Here is a 17,504-nt window from a genome sequence, read left to right as displayed (position 1 = left end):
TGCTAAGTTCCTGAGGCTGCTTTTGAACACATGAGTCTCCTGCCTCCCTTCAGAGCTGCTGGGATTACAGGCCTGAGTCACCGTGCCCAGTTTCCTTCCCTTTTTCTTTTTGAAACAGGATCTTTCTGACTTTGAGACCTTGCTAAGTTGCTGAGGCTGGCTTTGAACTCGAGATCCTCCTGCCTCAGACTCCCCAGCTGCTGGGACTACACACCTGCATCACCATGCCCAGCAGATACCCTTCATATTTTTGCGAAAGACATGGATTCTACCCTGGAAGTCTGCAACTTATGCAGGCAACCATATCCCAAGTGACATCATTCACATGCACATAACAAAGTACTCACTAAAGTATAAACAGGAGGTAGAGAAAAGAAGGGTGGCTACCCCCAAAGGTAATTCAGTGTCTGATTTTCAGGGGTAATAATAAGAGAAGTAGCTGTAAAATGTACTTAAAGCTATTAAGAAAAATGTACAATGTACCATCATTTTAAAAAGCAATTTGAAATTTTAAAACTGAGTCATGACTATTGGGGCTCCCATTTACATTGGTCTGGAAAAGACAGTTTATTCATCACTAAACTAAGGATTTTTAAAATCACCTCAAGTATGGGAAATATGTTATTATAACTTTGTCATGATTAATCATTCACTTTTCAATATAATGATAATACCTGAATCTAAATGGTAGACAACTGTGCCTTTTTCCTCTCCTACAATTTCCGGTACTTTTTCATTTCCTGTAGGTTGATAGAAATATTCTGGCTGAGGTGGAACCCACTCTGAAAGAAGGCATTTTAAAAAGCACAAAATAAGAAACATAAAAGGTACTATCAGAACTAATACAAAATAACAATTATTCAAATGACTAGTTTGGTCAAATCAAAACAAATTCTTACTCCAAGTTTCCAGCATATTTATAAATTAATTATGTCTTGCTTCTATCCATAAAGAATATAAGGAGACTTTTTTAACAAAAAGTATATGCAATGAAATAATAAATTTTAAATCACGAGTTAAGCCTGAAAGGTCAATACAATTGCTACAATAGCTCTTCAAAACAGCCCTGCACTTCCCTGAAGTTAAGAAAACGTGGTCAGCTATATCTTTATTACTATAAAGAAACAACCCTATTATTTGTTTCAAAAGAAAGAAATCTTTTTCATTAGCACTGAATTAAAACGATTTCTGACACTGGGCATGGTGATGCATGCCTATAATCCCAGTGGCTCTGGAGGCTGAGGCAGGAGGATTCAGAGTTCAAAGCCAGCCTCTGCAAAAGTGAGGCACTATAAGCAATTCAGTGAGACCCTATCTCAAAATAAAATACAAAATAGTACTGGGGATGTGGCTCAGTGGTTGAGTGCCCTTGGGTTCAATCCCTGGCACCGGCACCCCCCCCCCAAAAAAATTTCTCACATGGGACTTGGGCAACTTCTCAACACCACTTCAAGTATGATGGATACTGATGAAAGCCAGGGACATTAAAAAAAGAACTCAGTACAAGATGATGATACTAATTTCTTCTTCTTCCTTTTTTTTTTTTTTTTTTTTTTTTTGGTATGTGTGTGTGTTACTGAGGATTGAACTGAGCTTCACAATGAGCTCTGTCCCAGAGCTTTTGAAAAATTTAAAAAGCTCTATTTTGAGATAGGGTCTTGCTAAGTTGCCCAGACTAGCCTTAAACTTGCAATCTCCTTATCTCAGTCTCCAGTCACTGGGATTATGGGTATATACTTCTGCACCCGGCAGATGCTTTCTTCAAGGCTTTGGCAATTCAGTTTAACTATAACGTACTTGGTAATAAACTTCCTTGGAAAAAAATTAGTGGGTTGGGTGGATACTGGGGATTGAACCTAGGAGTCCTTTACCACTGAGCTATATCCCTAGTCCTTTTTATTTTGAGATGGGGTCTTGCTAAATTGATGATGGTCTCACTAGGGTCACTGAAGCTGGCCTTCAACTTGTGAGCCTCCTACCTCAGCCTCCTGAGTTGCTGAGATTATAGGCATGTGCCACAAAGTCTGGCTGCTAGAATTTTTTTTTTAAGAATTGCTTCACTTGTAGTCCTAGCATTTTGGGAGGCTGAGGTAGGAGGATCACAAGTTCAAAGCCAGCCTCAGGGGCTGCAGTTGTGGCTCTGTGGTAGAGCACTCGACTGGCACGTGTGAGGGACTGGATTCAATTCTCAGCACCCCATAAAAATAAATAAATAAAATAAATATATTGTGTCCATCTACAACTAAAAAAAAATCAATAAAAATTTTAAAAGATAGCCTCAGTAACTTAGAAAGACCCTGTCTCAAAGTTTAAAAATTCTAAAAAGGGCTGGGAATGGGGCTGGGGAGATAGCTCAGTCGGTAGAGTGCTTGCCTTGCAAGCACAAGGCCCTGGGTTCGATCCCCAGCACCGCCAAAAAAAAAAAAAAGGAAAAGGGATGGGAATATAGCTCAGTGGTAAGTGCCCCTGAGTCTAATCCCAATACCCCACCCCACAACTGCTTTTTAAGATCTACAATTTTAGCCGGGCACAGTGGTACATGCCTGTAATCCTAGGGTTTTTTGTTTTTTGGTGTTTTTTTCCGTGTACATCTTAGATCAAGTTCTAAATACCCATATGAAGGCTGAGGATATAGTTTAGCAGCAGAACACATGCCTACTATACATTAGGTTCTGAGTTTAATCCCCAACACTGAAAAAAAAAAAAAAAAAAAAAAAAAACCTTGGAATTCTATCTTTGTTTGGTACCCACTCATTTTCACTCTTTTTATATAGGGAAGAGCAAATTCCTATTGTCTGACCAGATCAAATTGGACTTGTATATAAAAACTACAGAGTACATGATGATCTTAGGTCTCAGTCATTGTGCCAAATCAAAACCCCTCCTCCCCCATTTCCACACACCCCAAGTGCAGTGCTATCCCTAGCTGAGAATACTAAGTGGGCCCTGCAAGTATTTGCAGCCTCTCATCTCGTCTCTCATGTTCAATGCCCCATGGTTCCTAAAACATGCCATATTCTTTGTGTTTCTTCCAAATGTTTTTCCCAGATCCTCTCCAGTTAGAAGGGTCACTTCTAAATCATCCTTTGGAGCTCAGCTTACATGTCAACTCCTTTTGGAAACTTAAAGTGATCTCTAGGCTGAACAGATATCCCTAGAGGAACCTAGCTCCATATAATTGCTTGGTAAATGCTCAGTGTCCCCACTAGTCTGTGAGCACTGGGAACCTCCACCTTGCTCATCATTATAGCTCTACCACCAAGCATTTTGGTTAGCATATGGTGAATGCTAATATGCATTAATTGAATATTATAAGGAGGCAGTGGAAAAATACAAAACAACCAATCATTTATCCAGAAGCTTAAAGCACAGACTTATTGTTTGGTAGATTAATATTCTAGTAGTTAGAAGTCTCCACTTTTTCACATAAGCCACTTCTGTAAATGCTTCATAAAACAGAGGCAAAAGATCATGGGCTAGGGGTATAGCTCAGTGGTAGAGCACTTGACTATCACGCATGAGACCCTGAGATCGATCCCCAGTACCACACACACAAGAAAAGATTGTGCTTAGGCTGAGGTTGTAGCTCAGTGGTAGAGCGCCTGCCTAGCATGTGTGAGGTACTGGGTTTAATTCTCAGCACCACATATAAATAAATAAAATAAAGGTCCACTGACAACTAAAAAAAGTATAAAAAAGAAAAAAGATTGCGTTTGCTTCATTTTTATGGCCATTAATGTCATAAAAAGACTATATCATTCCCCCCAAAACTTGAATAAACTCAAACTCAAAATATAGTTAAAAACAGTAAGAAACTATTCTGGAATATATAGCTTTCATCAATTATACCAAGACTATAAAAACACAATTCGGTTGCCCAGAATTTCTAGGCCAAGTAACACAATGCCTTCCTTGGAGAACTGCATCAACTGAACTGTTGCTGCTATTACTTCTGATGGGAAATGACTGTGGGGTCACTGAAAGGTTTTGACTAGATCATTAATTTGATTTTGGATGAAAGTCAGGAATCAACATTCAGCTCTTCACAGGCAGTAGAGCAAGTGGGACTAGGGCTTGTTAAGAGGTGACAATGTTGCAGTCATTGAAGAAATTGATGAAGAGACAGATTCTGCACTTGACTTGGAGAACATTCAAGCAGCACCTCCAAACTATCACACTGAGGAAAACTACATACATTGGACATCTATAAATCATGTTCAAAAACTGATTAAATTTTGAAGAAGCTACCTGGAATTTTTAGGAATGTGCAATTGTGAATTTTGACCTCATATTAATTCATTACACTATGTAAATTATTTTTACTTTTTTTTTTTGGTACCAGGGATTGAACTCAGGGGCACTCAATCACTGAACCACATCTCCAGCCCTATTTGGTATTTTATTTAGAGACAGGGTCTCACTCTGTTGCTAGACATTTTTATTGAAAAAATATTTTGATAAATTATAAGTATAGTAGCTTGGTTTTATTTTTCCTTTAAATCTAAAAACAAAAATCTAATGATTTTGAAAACTTAGAAAAAATAAGTACTCTGATATTTTAATATTTATGGAAAACTAGTTGAAAAGAAAAATGTTTAGACCATATAAATTGTGCATGTTGGGCTGGGGATATAGCTCAGTTGGTAGAGTGCTTGCCTCGCAAACACAAGTCCTTGGGTTCAATCCCCAGCATGGCCAAAAAAAAAAAAAAAAAAAAAAAAAAATTGTGCATGTTGCCAGGTGTGGTGGTGCATGCCAGTAATCCCAATCACCAATCAATGACTTCAGGAGGTTGAGGCAGGAGGATCTCAAGTTCATAGCCAGTCTCAGCAACTTAGCAAGGAGGCCATAGGTAACTTTACGAGACCCTGCTTCAAAATAAAAAATAAGGGCTGGAGTCAGGGCTCAGTGGTGGAGCACTTGCCTTGCATGTGTGAGGTGCTGGGTTCGATTTTCAGCACCACATAAAAATAAATAAATAAAATAAAAATAAAAAATAAAAAGAGGGCAGGAGATTTGACTCAGTGGTCAAGCACCCCTGGGTTCAATCCCTAGTACCAAAATAAATAAATAAATGGAGCTTACAAATAAGATCAGTAATGCAAGCTAAAAAAAAAAGAACAAAACAACAACAAAAAAATCAAGCAAGCATATTAATCCTGAAACAAACTAACAAAAAATCATGTAAGCATTTATACATTTGGGCCTCTAGGAAGGTATGTTCCCATTTCAAAAACCTCCAGTTTACAGTTTGATGTAACTTTTCAATGATGAATGTATATCAGTTTCCCAGAGCTTAATCATTTCAGGGCGAGTTATTGACGTTGACTCTGTCCTGTCGCATACTTCAGAATACAGAACTTTAAATTCTAAGGCCTTGAAACAGTCAGGCAGAACAGCAAAAAGACTACACATAAGTTGTATTACCAATATGATGAATGCTTTCTTTGATGACCTCACATTCTATTGGCCATCTTGGAGCCTGAAGTGTTCCTTTACTAGAGAAAAAGGCAAAGAGTTCTCGAGGTTCTCGAAGACGTGGGTTTACTTGGTTCAACTCATCAAAAAGAAGCTGTTTGCTCCTAAGAAGTGGCGAACTCAACATAAGCGAATCTGCCAAAAGGAAGAGGAAATGCATGAACAACTTTCTTTTTCTCCTTGTGAACTTTATTGCTCATCCCTACCAGCTAAGGAACTCTTAAGCACTGTATTAAAATATTAGCACAGATGTCTAGTCCTATGATACATTTATCCTTTAAGAAGGAGATTTAGTCCAGGATAATAGATTTGAAATTATAAAATGTTATATTAAAATTCTCATAATCCTTTAAATATTTAAATATAAAGCTTCAGAGTAAGTTAGAAAAAAATTTAAATTATTAAGTCCAAGACATTTTGACAAAAAGATACTTAATATGTCGTACTATTTTATTTTGTTCAGAAAAAAATATATAAAATTTATTAATTATAGTGAAACAAACTACAAATTAGATTCCGGGTCCATGATATATCCATCTGAAAGTTCAAAGGGACTTAGAAAATAAAGAGGATGGAAAGGGACAGAAGAGAAAAAGAGTTTGTAGGAAGAGGGGGTGAGAAAAATGAGAATAAAACAAGAGCTTTCAGAAAGGCAGGGGAGGAAATGAGACAAAAGACAGACAAGGAAAGGAAAGTGGGAACCGCAGTCTGAAGGCCTCTCAGCGCCCACCAGATGTGAATTCCAGGTCTGAGGCAATTCTGGCTCTGGTGGGGAGAGGAGGAGAAGACACATTCTCACCAATTCTGAAATTCCTGGTCTGGAAGGACATGAAATACCTCTGCTTACAGCCTCTACCTGAATGTGTAGAGCTGATGATAAACAGGCCCTTGAAAAGAAGGCACACTTGTCCTAGGGTCTTTGTCCTCCTCTTTTCTGCCCACTATTCCTCATTCCTTCTCACCTCTCATCCCAATTTGGGCCTCAGCATTTCTTTCTTTCTTTCTTTCCATCTATCTATCCTTTTTTCGGTACTTGGGATTGATCCCAAGGGTACTTAACCCCTGAGCCACATTTCCAGCCTTTTTATATATTTTATTTAGAGGCAGGGTCTTGCTGAGTTGCTTAGGGCCTTGCCGCTTGCTGAGGCTGTCTTTGAACTGGTGATCCTCCTGTCTTAGCCTCCCGAGCCACTGGGATTACAAGAGTAAGCCACCCCATCCTGCTACATTTCTATCTTTACACCATAATTTAGTGGGGGAGAAAAAGCAATGAACATTTGAAAAAATGGAATAACTACTGGATTTCACTCACAATTACAGAAACGGAAATCAAAGTGACAGATACTTTTTTTAACTTAATGGGTAAAAAAAACATTTACATGAGTTTCCACTCATCCTAGCAAAACAGGTACTCTCAGAAACTGCTGAAAAGAGGTTAAATTGGTGCAATCTTCTCAAAAGCAGTTGGTAGTAGCTAGTAAGATTTACAATACTTTGTTGCTGCTGCTGCTGTTGTTTTCAGTGCTGGTATTCAAACTTAGGGCTTCACACATGCCAGGCAAGAGCTCTGCCACTGAGCTTAAGCCCCTTGGACTCTATAATACTTTCTGATCTACCAAACCCACTGCTAAGAATTTACCTTAGAGGTTTGATTACAAAAATTTGTCAAAATACACATATAAAGATGCTCACTGTGGGCTGGGGTTGTGGCTCAGTGGTAGAGAGTTTGCCTAGCACGTGTGAGGTACTGGGTTCAATTCTCAGCACCATCTAAAAAAAAATAAATAAATAAAGGCACTGTGTCTATCTACAACTTAAAAATTTTTTTTAAAAATTAAAAGATGCTCATTGCAGTAATGTTCGAATAACAAAAAAAGTAGAAACAACCAAGGCATCCATCAAAAGGGGAGTTAAAATAATCATGATACACTAATGAGAAGAAATACCATTAGTGCCTTTAAAAATTTTTTTTGTTGTTGTTTGTGGTTTTGGGTGCTTATGTGAAAAGGATCTCTCTATCTCTTCTCTTTGCATTATTATAGTTATCTCTTTGCATTATTAAACAAGACAAAGATCAAAGGAGATTATGTATGTGATCCCTGTATTGGCCAGGAATGTAGCTCTGTGGTAGAGCACTTCCTAGCATGTACAAGGCCCTGGATCCCTAATACTGGGGCAGAAGGGACTGTCTGTATAAAATCAAAATGAAGTTGGAAACAGTTGAATATGCCTGTAATCCCAGTGACTGGGGAGTCTGAGGCAGGAGAATCCCAAATTCAAGGCCCACCTCAGCAACTCTGTGAGGCCATGTCTCGAAATACAAAATAAAAGGGCTGGGGATATGGTTCAGTGGTAAAGTGCCTTTGGGTTTGATCCCCAGTACCGCCCCCCTCCAAAAACAGAAAAAAAAAAAAAGTGAAAAACTATATAGGTACAGAAAGATATACCTTTTCCCCGACTTTTCCACTTAAAAGAACTATAAAAATAGTAACCATATTAAAGGTGGGAGAGGGAGGGCTTTTAGTTTTCATTTATGTTTTTTCTTTTTTTCCTTATCTTTTTCTTTTTGTGGCCTTGCAAATGCCAGGCCAGTGTTCTACCACTAAAACTACAACCCTAGTCCTGTTTTTGTTTTTTGTTTTTTTTTTTGTGTGTGTGTGTATGTGTGTGTTTCCTGTCGTTTGAATTTTCTAAACTTACACATCCTTTAAAAAAACAGGTGGGAGGAGGTGGGAATGGAAAAACAGTAGAATGAAACACACAATATTGCCCTATATATACGTATGATTAAATGAATGTCGTGAATATACATTGAGTACAACAATAGAAATGAAAAGCTATACCCCATATGTGTACAATGAATCAAAATGTCTGTGAAAAAAAATATTTTAATAAAAAAAATTAAATTAAATAAAAAAAAAACACCAAGCAGATCATAAACCATTATTATTTCCTTTGTGCTTTTCTGGTTAAAAACAACAACAAAGAAACATAAGTGTTTTGCTATAAACAAAGAAAATATCTTTCTTTCTTCCATGACCAAAACAGAAAAGAAGTCAGATTACCAATTATACTAAAATTCATAATGTTGTGAATTTTGCATTTTTTTGTTTTTTATTTGTAAAGACTGGCAGCTTTTTTTTTTTTTTTTTTTTTAATAATGGAACTTTGTCAGCGTGCTGAAGGGGGGGGGTCACTGCTGACTCCTGAATCATCTCACCCCAACTAGTCTCCCTTGCTCAAGCCTTGCTTTTCTCCTCCCTGCCAGGAGCTCATGGACACAGTGGAAGAAGCTTCCTGGCACTGGTGTGAAGAAACATAAAGCACACATCTGAAAATGGAACTGCTACATCAAGGGTTGAGAACTGCTTTAATTTTCTCAGCTACTGCCAAATTGCCTTCCTAAAACATTTTGGTAGTGAAGATTTAACCCAGGGGCACTCAACCACTAAGCTACATCCCCAGCACTTTTTATTTTGAGACAGGGTCTTGCTAAGTTGCTTAAGACCCCACTAAGTTGCTGAGGCTGGCTTTGAACGTACAATCCTCCTGTCTCAGCCTCCTGAGTCACTGGGACTGTAGGCATGCACCACCACACCTGGCTGAATAGCATCTTTAATTAGAAGTGAAGTAGGGTACCTTTTCATAAGCTTATTGACTTACACATTATTGTTCACTATAGCCCTCCTGCTGTGCAGAACACCAGAATTTATTCCTCTTACCTAACTGTACCATTGTACCTGGTGGCTGAGCTCTCCCCATGCTCACTTAGTCATCTCTTATTTATTGATTTGCAAGAGATGTTATAAGGTTTTCTTGTTTTTGTTTCTTTGGTACCAGGGATTAAACTCAGGGGCACTCAACCACTGAGCCATAACCCCATCCCCTTTTTTATTATTTATTTATTTGTGTCTTGTGTGTGTGTGTGTGTGTGTGTGTGTGTGTGTGTGGTGCTGGGGATTGAACCCAGGACCTTATGCTTGGGAGGCAAGCACTCTACCAATTGAACTACATCCCCAGCCCCTTATATTTTACTTAGAGATAAAAAAAATCCAGTGAGTTGTTACATGTTAAGGAAATTAACCTTTTGACATATCATTGCAAGTATTTTTTTCAGTCTGTACTTTTATTAGTAGTACTTTTTCCAAACATAAATTCACATTATTTTCTTCCATATTTTTTTAGTTGTAAAAGGACACAATACATTCATTAATTATTTATTTATTTCTATGTGGTGCTGAGGACCGAACCCAGTGCCTCACTCATGCTAGGCAAGTACTCTACCACTAAGCTACAGCCTCAGCCCTTCTTCCATAATTTTTAATTGGTGTATTACACTTGAATACAATGTGGAATTTATTGTTACACATCAGTACGTGCACACAACGTGATGATGTAACTTAGTATGCCTCCCCAACAAGGCCTCCCTTGTTCCGGATCCTTGTTCCCCTTTCTGTTCTACTGATCTTCCTGTGCCTTTCATGTGATCATTCCCCATCTTCCTTTTCCTTTTTTCCCTCTAGCTTCTATATACGAAAGAAAATATACAACCCCTGACCTGAATTTGGCTTATTTCAGTTGACGTGGTGGTTTCAAGTTCCATCTATTTTCCTGCAAATGACATAATTTCATTTTTCTTTATGGCTGAATAAAACTCCGTTGGGTATATATACCATATTCTACCATATTTTCTTTATCCATTTATCTGTTGATGGACATCTAGGCTCGTTCCATAGATTGGCTATTGTGAACTGTGCTGCTTTAAACATGGGTATGCATGTATCACTACAGTATGATGACTTTAATTCTTTAGGTTATATATCAAGCAGTGGTATAACTGGGTCATATGTGGTTCCATGCCTACTCTTTTTGAGGAACTTCCATATTGATTTCCATAGTGGTTGCGCTAATTTAGAATCCCACCAACAGTATAAAAATATTCCTTTTTCTCCACATCCTCTCCAGCATTTATTATTGTTTATTTTCTTGACGACTGCCATTCTCTAACTGGTGTAAGATGAAATCTCAGTATAGTTTTGATCTGCAAGAAGTTTAATTTTTTTTTTTTTTTTTTTTTGCGGTGCTGGGGATTGAACCCAGGGCCTTGTGCTTGCAAGGCAAGCACTCTACCAACTGAGCTATATCCCCAGCCCGAAGTTTACATTTTTGATGTAAAAATTATCAGCTAGACATGATGGCACACGCCTGTAATCCCAGCAACTCAGGAAGCTAAGGCAGGAGGATTGCCAGTTCAAAGCCAGCCTCAGCAACTTAGCAAGGAGTTAAGCAACTCAGTGAGACTTGTCTCTAAATAAAATACAAAAAAGGGCTAAGGATGTGGCTCAGTGGTTAAGTGCCCTGAGTTCAATACCTGGTACAAAAAAAAAAGAAAAATTAACAGTATTATATTCTATGGCTTCTTCTGGGTACTGGGGATTGAACCCAAGGGATTGAACTTAGGGATGCTTTAACACTGGTCCACATCCTCAGTCCTTTTTAGTTTTTTTTGAGACAGGGTTCTGCTTACGATGCCCAGGTTGGCCTCAAACTTGTGATCCTCCCGCCTCAGCCTCCAGAGTTTTTGGCTTTATAGGCACTTGGCACAATATATGACCTTTTAAATCTGTATCATTCAAAAATTTTAAGTAAAAAAGGAACATATCTGCATATAAAAAAGAACACTACTGCTAGGTACAGTGGTACACATCTGTACTCCTAGTAGCTTAAGAGGCTGAAGCAAAAGGATGGCAAGTTCAAAGCCAGTTTCAGCAATTTAGTGAGACCCTGTCTCAAAATAAAAAATAAAAAGGGTTGAGGATGCAGCTCCGTGGTTAAATGCCTCTGGGTTCAGTCCCTGGTCCAAAACCAAAATAAAACAAAACAAACAAAAATATACTGCTGTGTGAAAATGGATTGGGGAGGGGGTGCAGCATAGAATAAGAGAAGAAATCAGGAGGCAATTTGGAGGCTGCTTCAATAGTGAGAAATGATGGGGAGATCCAAGATGGCGGTCTAGAGGGAAGCTGTGTTCCTTGTCCGCAACGCCGGATTCAAGCAGAGGATATCTGTTTCTCTGTGAGGCAGTTTTTGCTGCTTATCGATCCCCTGCTCTTTACCCCATTTGTCTGCTGTGATCACCTGCAATCTGCCAGCATATCGACACCTTTTTTGAGAGCAGATTGCTCACTGTCAGACGTCTATCATCCACCATTTGCCTGCCTCTCGCCTCTCGCCTGTCCATCGCATGCCTTACCCCTATCCATCACCCAACGCTCGAGGTTCACCTCCCGATCGTCTGACAGCTGCCAGCAGATTGACCGCAGACCGCCAGTGGAGAACCAGCTGCCTGCTGCTGCCTGGAAGTTCACTGTTACAGTACCCACAGGTTTGATTACACATGGCTGCCGCCATTTTGAGACAACAGCAAGGCCCTGTAGGAACCCTGGCCAGACTGACTGAGTCCCATCTTCAGGATCCCTCAGCCCAACCGATCACTCCCTACCTCTGGAGCCCTCACATCAACTGACTGCTCCTTGCCGCCAGGACCCCCAGACCAACTGACTGTGCCCTATCCCCGGGAACCCAGACCAACTGATTGCATCCGGCCTCCTGAATCCCACAACCACACCAAACACACCTGACCACCAGGACCACTGCCGGACCAACTGCATCCTGTCTCCAGGACCTCCAGCTGACCACGTCCACCCCTGAGCTGCAGCTCCCCATTTGCCAACACATTTGGAAGCCAGAGCAGCCATCGTGGATAATCCTGGAAGCTGTAGCTCCAATCTTCGGGTGGGGCAAATCCCATCCTGAGATGCCTGCTGGAGGCTTGAAGCTCATTGTCAGGTACCTCTTACACATCAGGTTACTGAACACTGGGAGGTTTCATTCGTATATGACTATTATACAGTAGATTTTCTTTTTTCTCCTTTTTTAAAAAAAATATTTAAGTTTTTATTTCTTTATGTTTCTTGCTTTCTTTTCCTTCTGTTTACCTGTTCCCTCAGAGTCGCTTTCTCCCTTATTTACATGATGTTATTGTCCCCATAGGAGCTATTTGGTCTAGGATTGCATAGTGTCTGATATGGGATCTGCTAATATTGATCTCCCCTTAAAGAAAGGGTTTTGGAAACCTATAGGGCCACTGTAAGCCTATAGGGGGAAATCTGCAATACCGCAGATCTGCAGCGCTAGAGGGGAAGATACATGAACAACATGAAAAAACAAGGGAAGAAAATGATCCAAACAAATCTAGATTCTATAGTAATAGATTCCAATGACAGTATGTTAGAAGAAATGTCAGAAAAGGACTTCAGATTATACATGATTAAGATGATTCGCGAAGCAAAGGAAGAGATAAGAGAGCAAATGCAGGCAATGAATGATAATGCCAATAAGCTGAAAGAGCACCTGCAGGAAGCAAAAGATCATTTCAACAAAGAGATAGAGATTCTCAAAAAAAACCAAACGGAAATCCTTGAAATGAAGGAGACAATAAACCAAATAAAAAACTCAATGGAAAGCATCACCAACAGACTAGACCACTTGGAAGACAGAACCTCAGAAAATGAAGACAAAATATTTAATCTTGAAAATAAAGTTGCCCAAACAGAGAAGATGGTAAGAAATCATGAACAAAATCTCCAAGAACTATGGGACATCATGAAAAGACCAAATGTAAGAATTATTGGAATTGAGGAAGCCACAGAGATACAAACCAAAGGAATGAACAACCTATTCAATGAAATAATATCAGAAAACTTCCCAAACCTGAAGAATGAAATGGAAAATCAAATACAAGAGGCTTACAAAACACCAAATGCACAAAATCACAACAGATCCACACCAAGGCACATTATAATGAAAATGCCTAACATTCAAAATAAACATAGGATTTTGAAGGCCGCGAGAGAAAAGCATCAGATTACATATAGGGGGAGACCAATACGGATAGCAGCAGACTTCTCAACCCAGACTCTAAAAGCTAGAAGGGCCTGGAACAACATATTTCAAGCTCTGAAAGAACATGGTTGCCAACCAAGAATCCTATACCCAGCAAAACTAACCTTCAGATTTGAAGATGAAATAAAATCCTTCCATGATAAACAAAAGTTAAAAGAATTTACAAATAGAAAGCCTGCACTACAGAATGTTCTCAACAAAATATTCCATGAGGAGGAAATGAAAAACAACAATGGAGATCAGCAAAGGGAGGAACTACCTTAGAGAAAAATCACTCAAAGGAGAAACCAAGCCAATTTAAAACCAATAATAAGCCAAATGACTGGGAATACAAATCATTTCTCAATAATAACCCTGAACGTTAATGGCCTAAACTCCTCAATCAAAAGACATACACTGGCAGAATGGATTAAAAAGAAAGACCCAACAATATGCTGCCTGCAAGAGACTCATCTCATAGAAAAAGACATCCACAGACTAAAGGTGAAAGGATGGGAAAAAACCTACCACGCACATGGACCCAGTAAAAAAGCGGGGGTTTCCATCCTTATATCAGATAAAGTGGACTTCAAGCCAAAGTTAGTCAGAAGGGATAAGGAAGGACATTTCATACTGCTTAAGGGAACCATAAATCAGGAAGACATAACGATAGTAAATATTTATGCCCCAAACAATGGTGCATCCCTGTACATCAAACAAATGCTTCTCAATTTCAAGAATCACATAGACCACAACACCATAATTCTGGGCGACTTTAACACACTGCTGTCACCACTAGATAGATCTTCCAAACAAAATCCAACCAAAGAAACCATAGACCTCAATAACACAATCAATAACCTAGACTTAATAGACATATATAGAATATTCCATCCATCAATGAGCGGGTACACTTTCTTCTCAGCAGCATATGGAACCTTCTCGAAAATAGACCATATGTTATGCCACAAAGCAGCCCTTAGGAAATGCAAAAAAATAGAGATACTGCCTTGTGTTCTATCAGATCATAATGGACTAAGAATAGAAATCAATGACAAAGTAAAAAAAGGAAATTACTCCAACACTTGGAGACTAAATAATATGCTATTGAATGAAACATGGATAACAAAAAACATCAGGGAGGAGATTAAAAAATTCTTAGAGGTCAATGAGAATGATGATACAACATATCAAAATCTCTGGGACACTATGAAAGCGGTACTAAGAGGAAAATTCATTGCATGGAGCGCATTCCAGAAAAGAATGAAAAGTCAACAACTAAATGACCTAACATTACAGCTCAAAGCCCTAGAAAAAGAAGAACAGAATAACAGCAAAAGTAGTAGAAGACAGGAAATAATTAAAATCAGAGCTGAAATCAATGAACTTGAAACAAAAGAAACTATTCAAAAAATTGACATAACAAAAAGTTGGTTCTTTGAGAAAGTAAACAAAATAGATAAACCCTTAGCCACACTAACAAAGAGAAGGAGAGAGAAGACTCAAATTACTAAAATACATGATGCAAAAGGAAATATCACAACAGACACCACTGAGATACAGAACATAATGAGAAGCTACTTTGAAAATCTGTATTCCAACAAAATAGAAAGTACCGAAGACATTGACAAATTTCTAAGAGACATATGCTCCTCCCAAACTAAACCAGGAGGACATACACGATTTAAACAGATCAATATCAAGCAATGAAATAGAAGAAGCCATTAAAAATCTACCATCCAAGAAAAGCCCAGGACCAGACGGATTCTCAGCCGAGTTCTACAAGACCTTCAAAGAAGAACTCATTCCAATACTTCTCAAAGTATTCCAGGAAAGAGAAAAAGAGGGTACCCTACCGAACTCATTCTATGAAGCTAATATCACCCTCATACCCAAACCAGGAAAAGACACATCAAGGAAAGAAAATTTTAGACCAATATCCTTGATGAATATAGATGCTAAGATCCTTAACAAAATATTGGCAAACCGTATCCAAAAACATATTAAGAAAATTGTGCACCACGATCAAGTGGGGTTCATTCCTGGAATGCAAGGATGGTTTAACATCCGTAAATCAATAAACGTAATCCATCATGTCAATAGACTTAAGGATAAGAATCATATGGTTATTTCAATTGACGCAGAAAAAGCATTTGACAATATACAACACCCCTTCATGCTGAAAACACTAGAAAAAATAGGGATAGTAGGAACATACCTGAACATTGTAAAGGCTATTTATGCTAAGCCCATGGCCAACATCATTCTTAATGGAGAAAAACTGAAACCATTCCCTTTGAAAACAGGAACAAGACAGGGATGTCCTCTTTCACCACTTCTATTCAACATTGTCCTCGAAACTCTGGCCAGAGCAATTAGGCAGACTAAAGAAATTAAAGGGATACGAATAGGAAAAGAGGAACTTAAGCTGTCACTATTTGTGGATGACATGATTCTATATTTAGAGGATCCAAAAACCTCCTCCAGAAAACTTCTAGACCTCATCAATGAATTCAGCAAAATAGCAGGCTAGGCTATAAAATCAACAGGCATAAATCTATAGCATTTTTATACGCAAGCGATGAAACAGCTGAAAGGGAAATGAGGAAAACAACTCCATTTGCAATAGCCTCAAAAAAAAATAAAATACTTGGGTATCAATCTAACCAAAGAGGTAAAAGATCTCTACAATGAAAACTACAAAACACTGAAGAAAGAAGTTAAGGAAGACCTTAGAAGATAGAAAGATCTCCCATGTTCTTGGATAGGCAGAATTAATATTGTCAAAATGGCCATACTACCAAAAGTGCTATACAGATTCAATGCAATTCCAATTAAAATCCCAATGACGTACCTCACAGAAATAGAGCAAGCAATCATGAAATTCATCTGGAAGAATAAGAAACCCAGAATAGCTAAAGCAATCCTTAGCAGGAAGAATGAAACAGGGGGTATCGCAATACCAGAACTTCAACTATACTACAAAGCAATAGTAACAAAAACATCATTGTATTGGCACCAAAATAGACAGGTAGATCAATGGTACAGAATAGAGGACACGGACACAAACCCAAATAAATACAATTTTCTAATACTAGACAAAGGTGCCAAAAATATGCAATGGAGAAAAGATAGCCTCTTCAACAAATGGTGCTGGGAAAACTGGAAATCCATATGCAACAGAAGGAAACTAAACCCCTATCTCTCACCCTGCACAAAAAACTCACAATGGATCAAGGACCTTGAAATCAGACCAGAGACCCTGCATCTTATAGAAGAAAAAGTAGGTCCAAATCTTTACCTTGTTGGCTTAGGATCAGACTTCCTTAACAGGACTCCCATAGCACAAGAAATAAAAGCAAGAATCAATATCTGGGATAGATTCAAACTAAATAGCTTCCTCTCAGCAAAGGAAACTATCAGCAATGCGAAGAGAGAGCCTATAGAGTGGGAGAATATCTTTGCCTCTCATACTTCAGATAGAGCACTAATCTCCAGAATCTATAAAGAACTCAAAAAACTCTACACCAAGAATAAAAATAACCCAATCAACAAATGGGCTAAGGAAATGAACAGACACTTCACAGAAGAAGATGTACAAGCAATCAACAGATATATGAAAAAATGTTCAACATCTTTAGTAATAAGAGAAATGCAAATCAAAACTACACTAAGATTCCATCTCACCCCAATTAGAATGGCGATTATCAAGAACACAAGCAACAATAGGTGTTGGAGAGGATGTGGGGAAAAAGGTACACTCATACATTGCTGGTGGGACTGCAAACTAGTGCAGCCACTCTGGAAAGCAGTGTGGAGATTCCTTAGAAAACTTGGAATGGACCTATCATTTGACCCAGCTATCCCACTCCTCGGCCTATACCCAAAGGACTTAAAATCAGCACACTACAGAGATACAGCCACATCAATGTTCATAGCGGCTCAATTCACAATAGCCAGACTATGGAACCAACCAATGGATAAAGAAACTGTGATATATATATATATATATATATATATATATATATACACACAATGGAATATTACTCAGCTATAAAGAATAATAAAATTATGGCATTTGC

General features: G+C 38.5%; 1 protein-coding gene across 7 annotated transcripts in view; it reads right to left on the bottom strand.

The window, feature by feature from the left end:
• The window catches only part of AGBL2 (AGBL carboxypeptidase 2), a 63,558-nt gene that overhangs the window by 41,271 nt on the left and 4,783 nt on the right, over nt 1–17,504 (bottom strand). For 5 of the 7 annotated variants that reach the window (XM_079105030.1, XM_079105029.1, XM_079105031.1 and 2 more), the window contains exons 4-5: nt 5,428–5,613; nt 675–782 (exon numbers count right to left, since the gene is read on the bottom strand). The exons of 1 other annotated variant lie outside the window; for it this stretch is intronic. In XM_079105030.1, the coding sequence (XP_078961156.1) occupies nt 675–782; nt 5,428–5,613 (294 nt within the window). The remainder of the gene's footprint in view (nt 1–674; nt 783–5,427; nt 5,614–17,504) is intronic. One more of the 7 variants, XM_079105033.1, reaches the window with a different exon arrangement.

Source organism: Sciurus vulgaris (assembly GCF_902686455.1).
Source record: "Sciurus vulgaris genome assembly, chromosome: 11".
In the NCBI taxonomy this organism is placed as follows: domain Eukaryota; kingdom Metazoa; phylum Chordata; class Mammalia; order Rodentia; family Sciuridae; genus Sciurus; species Sciurus vulgaris.
The sequence above is the reverse complement of the archived record's forward strand: the minus strand, read 5'-3'. Positions and strand labels throughout refer to the sequence as shown.